Genomic DNA, 12,960 nt, shown 5'->3' on the forward strand with positions numbered 1-12,960 from the left:
AAGGGAAATCTAAATGTAAACTTCCCATTTCAACCATTTATTGCTTTTCTTCTCTTAAGAACACTAATTCACTTAGAAGCAGAATTATTGAAACTGAGAAAAAATATCAGAAAATAAAAATTTCAACATTTTACACGTAACTCTGAGTCACTATGAATAAATAGTGTAATATTCTCAATGAAGGAAGGCAGACAAATACCAAGAATGAAGGATTCAAATAATGACCCTTTATATACGACGATACTGTTTAGAGGATATTATATTTGAAAAACAATTTTCAAAGACTTCCAGTAACACTACAAAGGTAAGGGAACAAACATAAATGAAGGCTTATTCTGTCTTTATCTATATCGTACAGATAAGGAAACTGAGACCCTTAACATGAAAACTGACTTAAAATTTTTTTTTAAAAATCACCAAGCTATTAAGTAGCATGGTCAGGATTATAATTCAGACTTAATTCTTTTTATAATATTAAACCCTAAAATTTTAATTATTCAATGATGCCTGTATTGCAGATCTATTTTTATGACTAAAGTTCTAAAATATCTAGGTTTTCTAATGGATTGATGATAAATCAGTTTTCACTGGCTTATTATTTTATAGCTCAGATTTTACCAAATAAAAGTTGTAATTACATTATTTCAAACTGATACGATGCAATTATTTCCTTTCTGATACATTATCACTACTATACTTCATATATTTCTCCTTTCAACGTATAAAAATAAACAGAAGCTAAAAACCTTATAGGGCAAAATCTTTCAAACTTCGACTAAGCCAATTCCCTTGTGGAAGACAATTTTTTAAATGTTCAATCCAGAAAAGAAAAAACTTGATAAAATGGGACTTCCTCAAAATTTAAAAATTTTGCTCTTTGAAAGATACTATTAAGAAAATAAAAAGACAAGCCACAGACTGGGAGAAAATACTACAAAACACCTATCTGATCAAGTACTTCTATCTGGAATATATTAGGAAATCTTAAAACTCAAGAAAACAAATAAAACAATTTAAAAAAATAAGCAAACGATATGAAGACAGTTTACTAAGATACACAGATGGCATATAAGCCTGTAAAAAGCTTCCCATCATAGCCATTAGGGAAGTGTGACTTAAAATCATAGTAAGATATCACTACATACTTTATTAGGCTGAATAAAATTAAACACAAATAAAACCAAAAACACCTGACAATACCAAATGCTACTGGAGGACTCAGAACAATTGTTAACTCTCATAAAATCTCTGCAAATGAGAAACAACAGTGGTAGTCTGAAAACTCTGGAAACAACTGGTAGACAGATAAACTGTGGTACACAATTATGCAATGAACTACAACGGAACAATCAAAACAACTACTGATACACAAGAATCTAAAACGTATTACGCTAATAATTATTTTTAAATAAAGTGTACTAGTCGCTAAGTTGTGTCCAATTCTTTTGTGACCTCATGGACTGTATGTAGCCAGCCAGCCTCCTCAATCCATGATTTCCCAGGCAAGAATACTGGAGTGAATTGCCATTTTCTTCTCCAGGAGATCTTCCCAACCCAGGGATCAAACCCATGTCTCCTGCATTGCAGAGGGATTCTTTATAGCCTAGCCACCAGAGTGAAAGAAACCACCCTCAAAGCTACATGGTTCCATTTATATGACATTCTGGCAAAGACATCCAGTGGTTTTTCAGGGGAGCTGGAGTTGAAGGAGTGGGCTCATTATAAAAAAACACAAAGATAAGTTTTTGGAGTGTTGGAAAAGTTCCGTGTCTTAATTGTGTTGTTTTATGACTGCATGCATTTGCTAAAACTCAGCACAGTATACTAAAAAGTATGAATTTTACTGCATGTAAATTATACCTCAGTAAGCCTGATTTTAAGAATAATTAACAAGCAAAAAATGCAGTAATTATGCAAAAATCTGTTACAAAAGAATTATAGTAGATATGACTTTGTAACCACAAACATGACTGCAGAATATTATATCTCAATTAAAAAGTTATCTTATTCTTTTAGAGTATCTGTTTACCTCACACTGGGCATATGTATCATTTTGTAATGTACTATAGCATCAGCATAATTTTTAAATTATTTCAGTAAGATAATTATCTAAATAAAAATATTGCACTTATTAGCTTTTTTCTTAAACCATTTCCATTAGTTTCCAAATGGGCTCAATGTTTTCACATGCCAAGACACAATGGCATTCCTTTGTTACAACTGAATAAAAAACATACTACTGAGGCCTTCATGGCTATAAATTTTTCAAATCTCTGGAATACCACTGTCCACTTACTGGTCCACTCCATTGCAGAAATCTCAAGAAAACAGTAGTTAAACAGCTCTTAGCTACATTACAGAGGCACGTATGCTTGGAAGTGAGCAAAAGGGTGGAATGATAGCTATTCTCCTTGCTGTTGGGAGTTGGGAGCACAAAGCAGTCCCAAACTAGCCTCCTTCTGAGGGGTGTAATTCTCCACGATTAAAGCTGGAACCTTTTCAACAGTCTAGATTACATCTGAACTCCTTTTAAAAGGAGTTCCTCCCTGACCCCTGCCTCCACTTCAGGATATTCAGGGACTCTCAAAGCCACTGAGAAAACAGCCACTCTTATCTGTACAGCACAAATAGTCCATACAATGCATTTTCACATGTATTATCTCTTTTCTCACCGAGACCTACGAGAAAGTTTTTTTAAATTGGAATTTTAGAGATGTCAAACTCACTCAGAAGATTAGATTAGTTGTCCAAAGATCACACAGCCAATACGTGGCAGAGCCAGAATATTATTTATTATTCTGTGTATCTATTAGCATCTACTACGGTCTAAAGACAACTAACACTATGGAAACCTATACCCAATGATGTATAAAAATATTGTCTATACCTTATTCATTAGTAAGCTAAGAAGAAAACTGAACTTTAAAGATAAAGGTGTATGAAGACCTTACAATCACTCTGAAGTGAAATTTACACTGATAAAGAACTTTATTGTTGAAAAAAAGGTAAAACAATGTCTTGAAAAGACAAATGCTAAGGAACTATTCCATAGGGTGGCTGTGAAGTCTGGAAACAGGTATTATTACTTTACATATACCACAATGTAATATTAATAAGCCACATATTACATAATCTCTTATGGCTCTAACCTTGGTAGCCATTGTGTCTATTCAAGGAGACTACGTAAAGAAGGCAATTTACTGACAGCTAAATGTAGACTGAGATCTTGGGTGGAAAAAACAAAGGCCAATACTGGAACAACTGCCAAATATGAATCTGGATGCATGTTAGACAACAGTATTGAATCAATGTTTAATTTCCTGAACTTGATAACTGTAATGTAATATGAAAGAGAAAGTCCTTGTTCTTAGGTGATACATATTTTAAGTACTTAGAGATGAAGGGTTATGATGTGTGTAACTTCTTCAAATGGTTCCCAAAAGTGTGTGTGTATGTGCACAGAGAAATCAAATGAAAAATGCTAACAGATGATCTAAATGAAGATTATAGTATTCAGTTATCCTTCTTGAACTTGTAAGTTTGAAATTACAAAAAATAGAGTTGAAGATAAAAGACAAAACTTCAAATTTTCTGTTTTTAATAGCTAATAGACATTTCCAACACTATCTTTTCTAACAAATTGAATAAAAAAGATATATTCTTTTTAGTGCCTTTATAAGAAGTGAAGTCACTCAGTCCTGTCCAACTCTTTGGGACCCCGTGGACTGTAGCCTACCAGGCTTCTCCATCCATGGGATTCTCTAGGCAAGAATACTGGAGTGGGCTGCCATTTCCTTCTCCAGGGGATCTTCCCGACCCAGGGATCGAACCTGTGTCTCCTGCATTGGAGGCAGATGCTTTAACCTCTAAGCCACCAGGGAAGCCCATAAATATAAGTTAACTCTACTTGTAATCAAACAGTATTTGTTGACTTTTTAAAAACTGGGTATAAAACACAGCAGAAAATAACCCATAATGTATCCAAGGAATATAGCTTGAACTTTATTATGTGCTATGGGAATTTTAGTAAAATTCACACACTGTCCTTTATTTTTAAAGAGCTTCAAATGTGCTGAAACAGATAAAATTCAATGTCCAGTTCCAATGGATTATTAAGAGTACTCTAAATACTGAGTAAACTTGCTCTAAGATAGTACATATTTAACTGAAATTCAACTCATTCTAATATATATGATTTCACCATTAAGTGCTTCTCCCAGCCCACTTAAAAAGATTTTCAGAAATTTTTATCTTGATATAGTCCACTATGAATGCACTGACGCTGCATCATGAAGACATTTCACTTCCATGAATCCAATCATAAGCCCTCGGAGGAAAAAAATCTGAGGATTTCAACAACATAGACACCATTTCACTAAATAAGCATGCCCTACCCAAGAAGCACTAAGCAATATAAGGGAGCTGTCCAGTAACAAGCATTTCTCCCTGTGTGTATCTAACCAAGCTCTGATCCTAGTATTTAAAAGTATTTTTGTGTAACAAAGCCCCAAATGCAAGCCAATTTCTTCATCTGTGCTCTAGCTAAAGATATTTATTTTTGGAATTTCTGAAGGAAAAACTAGCTATTTTATACTTCTATGAGATGAAACGAATGAATGGAAACCATACTTCATGATCACTTATCTATCACTTTAAGGGATTTTTAAGGTAATCTGAACCAAAATCTTTGGGGGGTGGGGCATCATGTGTGCTACATTCACAGTTTAACTTAATCCTAACACACAACTCCAACATAAATATATTCTATTGCATTATTATAGCAAGAACACGATACATGATAAAGTGAGGATGACTTGTTTCCAAAGGCTACATCCAGAAACAGAAGCCTTTTGCTATGCAATGACACAAGGCATCTTTCGGCATTTTTGAATCCTCAATACTTACTAAGCTCTGAATCCTATAGAGTAGAACAGTTTTAATACTTCTTGGTGATTGCCAAAGCAACATCAGGTAATCCCATAAACCTGAGCCTCCTCCTTACCTGAAACATGTATTTTTAAATACAACTATTTTTATAATTTTATTCTCTTGTGTCTTATTTTTATAATCCTTAACCTTGATATTTTATAACTCTTTTCTTAAAAAAAAAAAACTATTAGCTTTGAAAATTGTTTTCAACAAAAATTACAGTAAGTTTTTATAATTCTTTTTAAAGCTTTCAATCTGTATTAAAAAAATCAAGTGTAATAACTTTTAATTTTCAGAATGGGGTATAAACATTGGGAAGATTGATATGGAGATTACTTGTCTAGTATCAACCTAAAGTCACAGATGCAAGAAGCTTCTGTGACACCAGGATATAATTCTCTAAAGCCCACTTTTTCATGGTGTACACTCTATTTTCTTTTAAAAGATCTGCACAGAATAACAAATATCTTGTGTACTAAAATTTAAAAAGGATCGTATAGATCTTTGAATTAAAGTCATAAATCTAAGAATCATGGTTGAATGATCTTACCTGAAGCACACACGTTCTTTATAAAATTCTAAATATAAAGATGTTGCTGGAAGCATTATTTACTTTTTCAGCTTGCTTCAGTAAAGTGCCTGAGCCTGGGAAGAACACTGTACCTTCAAAATAAGGCTGACCTTCAAGGGCCAAATCTTTGTTTCATCATAGACCTCTTCAAAAACCTAATGAAAGCTAAGAAGACTCTTCGCAGAAAATCTCATACGTGCACATACGCACAAAATTTTAACACAATGTTGAAGGAAGGAGTCATCATAAAATCTCCCAATCCCAGAGAAATAACTGCTATCCCTAATTATATGGAAGACAGCCTTAAAACCTAATGCTCTGGTATTCATTCATACACACTATGATGAAAATAAGAAAGGTATCAAACAGGCATGTGGAGTTTGAAGACATAGGTGAAGGCTACTCTGCAGTACCACATCTGTTCCGAGTGCAGAGCAGCCTGGTTCTGCTAATTCTCCATCCCTGCTCTACAACCCCCTCAGACATGAGACCCTGTACCATCTGATCTGTGCCATGACCTCCACCTCTTTTCATCTAGACTCTCTGCAAGCTTCTTTGATCCACTTCAGCTATTGACAAGTAACCATCCAGTCTGCCCAATACCTTTAGTAACACAACTTAGGGCTTCAGAAGGTAGGCCATTCCAGTTTTAGGCAACTCTGAAGAATTAAAAAGTTCTTTTCTAATCTGACGAGCCTGATTTGTAAATCAAAATGCCGTCCAGAATTTCTCCTCTATTTACTTCCCAACATGTAACAAAACAGCTTGCCATTCAAAGTATCTAATCCTAAAACCAGGAGCAAAAATTCATTAAGCCCTACTTTTACCAAAGGGGAAAGTCACAATTACGCTAAAGAACATTTTCTATTTGAAAATCAAAATCTAAGAGGATCAGTATTTTTCAGTTCAACAAAGATGTAAGGCTTTCATGTACACATTTCCTACCTTACTGGGTTTCTTTTCACTGCATAAAAAAATTTAAAATATATCAACATTAAAAGATTAACATTATAGTCACTGCAAATTAACATCAGTTCTGTCTGCAAATAGTTTATTCTCTGTATTTCTATTTATGCCTGTGATTCTATAATAAACAGCTCCAATCAATGCAACACAGTCATTATTTATTCATTAGATAAAGCCTGGCTTTCAAGAACTACAAGTTGTCTCAGTCACCTTCAACAGCTCCTTTTTCACAATATCTCTTATTGAAACCAGTGTATTAACAAGGCCCATTTGTCATACATAAAGCAATCTCTGAAGAAAATGCTTACTCCCTTTGAAGACAAAGGAAACACAATTTGATATTTTCTTCCTTAAACAATCCCTTACTAGGACAAAACAGACTCAGAAATATTTTGCACAGTGACTGACTTAGTCAAATCAGATAAGAACAAAGATAACTAACAGTTATGTAGGTAAACACACAGCAGAATCTCATTTTGAAAGGGCTAAAAAGCAGGGGGACTCCCTCCCGGGCTAAGTCTCAGAGAGCCAAACAATGCACATTCCTAAGGAGGCTACCCTCTAAGGAGCTTCTTTATGGTCTTTCAATAATTAAACTCCCTGCACTGAACCAAAAAAGGTCCACCTAAATGAATGCTGTCTTATACTGCAATTACATTGGGGCACAATTTCGGTAAGTTTATATGGTAGGTATACACTAATCCTTGGTAAAAAATACATTTCCTGATAAATAACCATTTTTCTACTTTTCCAGAGTGGCCTGAAGAAGGAATGCTGTGTTTTAGAAAGACACACACACAAAGCCTAAAAAGATAATGCTACACACTTATCAGAACTTGTACTACAAACAAATGACACATTAAAACTCAGGAACAGTCCTCCAAGCATTTCTCTTGTAATAAAAGCATCTATTGAATCGTTTTATTTGATTCTCCCAGCTGAAAATGGTTTCAGCCATTACAAATGTGTACTAAAAAATTTTCTTACACTTCACATTGTTGGATGTGCTAGTAAGACAATCAGTTTTAAAATCAATCAACTTAACAGTATTAAATCAATATTATTTGTATCTAAACAAATATTGCCAGTCTCCACTCAATAATATCTGCTTTTTAAAATTCTTTCACTAGCTTGTCATTCACATAAAATCCAACGCTAGAAATAACTTAAAAGCACGGACTATTATAGACAGTCAAACACTGCCCCACCCCTTCTAAGAGTGGATGACTGGAACATTTTAATATACTCCATCACGTAGTAGCACAGCTACAAAACTTTCATATTAACACCAGAAGTTGAACATTTTCCAACAAAATTTGATTTTAAATAGATTTTGCATCATCTTCAATATCAAACGTCACCAACATTCAGGTACACTGAAGGTAAGGAACTGATAACCACAATCCCTATAATATAACCCTCTCAACCTTCACTTGCGCACTCTTCTCACTTCCTTTAAGAATTAAGGAGTTTTCTCTATTTCCTACGCAATTAAGAGTACTAGTTAGGAGACTGGAATCACCAAATTATTAAAATTTCAAAGAGTAACAATACAAAAAAGAGGCAAAGGGGAAAAGCCTATTTGTTTAACTATTAAGGGATCTTACATTAAGAAGAAAAAAAAAGGCATTTGCGGGATGCTAAGCAAGACTTCCAAAATTCACCCCTCCTCTCGCCTTAAGTCCCCCCCTCCCCACTCGCGCGCCCAGTCTGGGAAGTCTACTTTGACGCGGCCGGGATGCTACTCACCGAGTTTTTCCACCAATTTGAGCATCACCCCTCCAATGTGCACCTCCCCAGTCACTCTCAGGGTGACATCGCGGTTCAGGTCCGTCACATGAACGCTCAGTTCCCACGTCCCATCCGCATAGCAGCCATCTGGCATCCTTATCCCGTCCAGAGCCATGGCTCCTTCCTGCGAACACGGAGGAAATGGCTCTCGTCAGCGTCACTCCCCCAAAGGAAAGCAAATCCCACCGAACTCGCAGAGTCAGCCGCGGGTGAGAGAAGGCGGAGAAGGCGAGGGTTTCCGCACGAACTCGGGAGAGCCGGCGGCGAGGCCAGCTGCCGGCAGGACTCTGCGCCCCGCGCCCCTTCCCGCGGCCACCCCGGCACCCGCCCCGCGGCGGCCCTCGGCTCACACGGCACCGCCCGCCCCGCGCGGCCCCAGCCTAGCGGCCCGCGCCTAGCGGACCGCGGCGGGCTTCACCTGCCCGCCTGCCGGCCGCACCCAGGCCCAGGAGAGGCCGTCCGCGGGCTCCACGGTCCTCCTTCCCGCCCGCGCTCCCCCTCAGTCCCTGCCGGGCCCGGGCCCTCACCGCGCGCTTCTTGCGCTCCGAGCCCGGGCTGGAGCGGCAACAGGCACGGAGCGGGGGCTCGCCCTGCAGCGGCGGTGGTGTGGGGTCCCCTTCTCTGCCGGCGAAACGCGGCGTCCCGGCCCGAGCGACTAATGGAGTCCGGCCGTCGCTGCCCCTCGCCTCTCCCTCCGCGCTCCACCCCTCTCTCCCCGCCCCCTCAGTCCCAGACCAGCTCCCTCCTCCCCGCCCCGCCGAGCCGCCCTCCGCGGGTCCGGCCGCCTCGCCCCTCCCGCGCCGTCCCCCGCCGCCGCACTCGGGGCCGAGGCCGCGCGAACTCCCAGGCTGGGGAGGGGTGGCGCGCGGCGGGGAGGCGAGCTGTGCGGGGGAGGCGGGGGCGCCCGCGGCGGCAGCAATCTCGGCCCCGCCGAGTCGCTGCCCTTTTATGGAAATGAAGGACCCGGCGTAGGGATTGAATCCAACATCCGGGATCTCGGCGGCGGGACCTGAGGAGGGGGAGCCCGGAGAGCGCGGCTGCCTCCCACCCGGGTGCGGGAGGGCGCCGGGCGCTCAGTTCCACGCTCGCGTCTCCGGCTCCGGGAGGGCTTGCAGCGGTGGGTGTCGGTGCTTCCAGCCGGAGGAGGGGGCTCGTCCGTGAGAAATGGCCACAGGAAATTCCCAGGGCAAGGTCGTTTTCGGTGAACAAAGTGCCCTCGCCCCCTCCCCACGGCTGGAGCGAGCCCAGAAGTCTCGGGGCGGTGAGAAGTGCCGCACTCCGGGAGGTGGAGACAGGGGGTTGGGGACGTAAAAACTTTTTAAAAAGTAAATGCCCAAGCCAACTTCGCGAACATCCAACAAAAGAATGAGAAAAAGCCGAGAGAGGGGAACCGCAAAATTGCTTTGCAAGCAATGTCCGGCACAATCAGCAACTCCTACCGGACTCTCCAGAGTTTACTTGCGCTCTTAACCCATTCGGAAGCTCCAACCAGAAGTGAGTCATTTAGGTCCACGATGCTGTAGTTAGGGGGGGAGGAATCAGGGCAGTGAGGTTTATTCGGAAACTCTCTTCTCCAGCCTTTTCAACTCTGTGTACGTATTTGTGTATTTTTATTTGCATTTTAGCAATCCCAGTCTACTAAGTTATTTAGATGGCTGGACATCCTCTACCCCACCCTCAGCCACACCTTGAAGGAATTTTAAAAGCTCTGAACCGGTGCCAGCAGGTACGGGAAGAACTAAAGAATGTTACCTGTTGAGACTGACCAGTGATGGAGAACGGTCCTCCAGCTTCCCACTTCACTTCCACTTCCCCCTTTTACTGTCGCACTCAACCGAGAGGGCTCCAGTCAAAAACGGCTATTGGAAAACTGCCTCGCTGGCAAATACAGGGCTCGACGAATTTAGGTCCGGAAGACGCAGATAAGATATCCCAGATCCCATAAAAGACCCTCAGTTTTAAAAGCCTCGAAGTCTTCTTGAACTCTGTCAGACTCTGATTCAAAGAGGACACCCGCAGTCCCACCCTAGGCAAATAATCCTGTGTTCAGCAACACTATTGGGAAACGAGGTTAGAGGCCTCAAGAAAGGGGTGGGACCCATAAAAAAGTAAAAGAAAAGCAGCGAAGTTTAGTCAGATGCCAGAGGTTTGGCACCAAAAATAGGGAAAACCACTACAGTATTTTCAGCTAGTCATCATGGAGAAATTGATGCCTCGGAGTCTGTAGGCTCTCCAGCCTCCAATCATTTCTTCTCATGGAGGTTCTAAATAGTTCACTTGGAAGCAGTATGAACATCCAGAGAGGAGTTTATGTAAATTATGGTGTTGCAAATATAATAGGAAAATGTTTTTAATAAAATAGTAACTTGTTAGGGTAAAGAAAAAACTGTACAGAACTGTACGTGCAGCTGTAAAAAAATCAAGCGTGTCTAGTTCTAATTATTAAGAGAAAAAAGAGTGAAAGGAAATACACCAAATTGTTAACAAGCTATCTGGGTGTTAAAATCAAGGGAGGTTTTTTTTGCCTCTCTATTTTTTATTTTCTAAAAATTCCAAATCTTTGCATTCAGGACTTGTCTGTCACCACCTTTAATTACATCCAGCATCTCAATTTCTCTGGGCATGCCATTACCTTCACAGTGATAGACACAGCTGATAGAGCAGCTGCTGGACACCTGGACAGGAGCTTCAGGGGTTTCCTTTTGTGTTTTCAAATATCCCCAAATAAGACATGAGTTCTTTGAGAGCAGGGACTTCAAGTTCTTTGTCTTGCCCACAAATTTACAAATACCTTGGCACAAAGAAAATGAAAGACATGCTAGGATCAAATCAACTCAAAAGGTTAGGAAACACTATGTCTGCCCCATGCAGATATTTCATTTTGGGGGGAAATCCTGGCTTTGAAATGTATGTTCTTATTTCTACACCTTATCCTCCGAAGATTTACGGCATTATATAATGATGTGCAAACTATGAGATAGCATACATTATAAAGGGCACAAAACAACAAGGAAAAAATGTGGGAAGTGGAGTATTAGAGACTTAAAATAGAGCCAGGAATGAGGCTGAGAATTGTCCCTCAACAACTTTTGCAAGTGCTCCAGCAGGCTCTGAATGACTATGACTTCTTAAACATGCCTTTGTAGAACCAAAAATATCCACGTCCTTTCTGAATATTCCCTTTCCTTCAGACAGATTTGTCTAAGCCAACTGTTGTGTCTCAGAAACTCTGTCAATGCTCACATTCTAGTTCTCTTTTTCTAACTCTCCAGTGAGTTACTTTCTGAACAACCTCCCACTACAATGCCTACTACTCTGACTGCTTCTGACTTCTGTGAATGTTTCCTACATTAGGATGGGGAGCTGGGAGCGGGGTGTTAATATTGCAAATATCAGTCCCGTTTCTTAGCATTTGAAACAGCTTAATTATAGCTTTACAAGCGACTTTACTAGCTTCAGATAATCAGCAGTTGGTGTTCTGGCCAACTGGAAGCACAGGGTAGGCAGTGACCCCCTACAAGAACTATTAGAGGAATAGTTAGGCTGAGTTGGGTGCAGCTGGTCCCTGTAGGCCCTCTTTGTGAATGTTTCAAGCTGTTGCTTGCTTTGAAGATTAAAGAGGAGTCAGACTTGAATCTCTGAAACTGGGGATTTTTTTTCTCGATTATTGAGTGAGACCTTCAAATAACATTTCTTAAATGTTTACTTCCACCTAACGTTTCCCAGTGTGTTCAGATGTGGAATCTTAACTGAAATCCCCTACTAGAACCTCTAAGACAATGCAATACTTGTGGTACTTACATCATACTGAAAAGTAGCCGAGAACTCCAGTGTTTGGAAGAACAGCTCAAGCACTGAAAGCAGCAATATCCAAATAAGGTACCGAGCACTGGGCTTAGGTTTAGACCAAATGATACCTCACAGATCTGCCGTCAGATGCAGCCCTCCGGCTTGGTAGTCCGCAGGTTGACTCCAGCTTTTTCTCTGAGCCCACTTAAACTGTGCTTTACAGTCTTTAAAGGTTTGTAGCAAATATAACCACCGAGTTTGAAATACAGAGAGGTTGGGGGATAGGAGAATATAAGGGAAGGTTTGTGTGAGTATAAATGTGTAGAAGTATTTTAAAATGCGCTTAAAAATGCCATTTGAGGCCAGCAAGATAAAATGTAATGAATTGTTCCTGTCAAATACCAGGTGAGCAGAATTCTCTGTTTGTCTCAGGGATTACCAAAAATGGAGCTCCCTGTGAAAGCTACTAAGGAGGTAGAAATCAAGGGGCATGGAGTGTGAACTAAGAATTGGAAGGAAGGTTGCAGGGGCCAGTTTTTTGATAGAAGTGGCATTCAAGGTGGAGAGTAAGGAAAAGTCTGGCAAAATGAGTGACATGGAAGACTTGCTTCAGGGTGGGGCTGTTTTGACACAGACCTAAAGAAAGCCTCTGAGATAAGACTGAAATCTCTACTTCAAGGGGAAAGAAATACACTCTTGTATTTACTGCTCTAGATTACAGAAAGCTGTTTGGTAGAAAATCATGCTAGTTGATCCTTAGAAGACAGTTTTTGAACATCACGTCATCTTGTGAAATGTTCTGCCTCTGACAGAAATATGAACTGTTCACACACACACATACAAACAAGGTGGCTAACTGTGTGCTTAGCACAGTGCAGGGCACGGAGACATATCTGTAGATGTATAACACATGT

The 12,960-nt window shown here is 40.3% G+C and overlaps 1 protein-coding gene and 1 long non-coding RNA gene across 7 annotated transcripts in view; one reads left to right on the forward strand and one right to left on the reverse strand.

The window, feature by feature from the left end:
- Positions 1-10,251, reverse strand: part of FERMT2 (FERM domain containing kindlin 2) — a 72,682-nt gene extending 62,431 nt beyond the window's left edge. For 2 of the 6 annotated variants that reach the window (XM_070469368.1, XM_070469367.1), the window contains exons 1-2: positions 8,785-8,966; positions 8,216-8,381 (exon numbers count right to left, since the gene is read on the reverse strand). In XM_070469368.1, coding sequence (XP_070325469.1) covers positions 8,216-8,372 — 157 coding nt within the window. In that variant the 5' untranslated portion in view covers positions 8,373-8,381; positions 8,785-8,966. Of the gene's footprint in view, positions 1-8,215; positions 8,382-8,784; positions 8,968-10,009 lie in introns of those variants that run through there. The other 4 variants (XM_070469366.1, XM_020912825.2, XM_070469365.1 and 1 more) reach the window with 4 other exon arrangements.
- LOC139035649 (uncharacterized) lies at positions 9,267-11,892 on the forward strand. Its single transcript, XR_011488312.1, has 2 exons — positions 9,267-9,751; positions 9,883-11,892. It is a non-coding gene; the product is annotated as an uncharacterized lncRNA (long non-coding RNA).
- Positions 11,893-12,960: the final 1,068 nt, after the last annotated feature.

Source organism: Odocoileus virginianus, chromosome 6, assembly GCF_023699985.2.
Source record: "Odocoileus virginianus isolate 20LAN1187 ecotype Illinois chromosome 6, Ovbor_1.2, whole genome shotgun sequence".
Classification (NCBI taxonomy): Eukaryota; Metazoa; Chordata; class Mammalia; order Artiodactyla; family Cervidae; genus Odocoileus; species Odocoileus virginianus.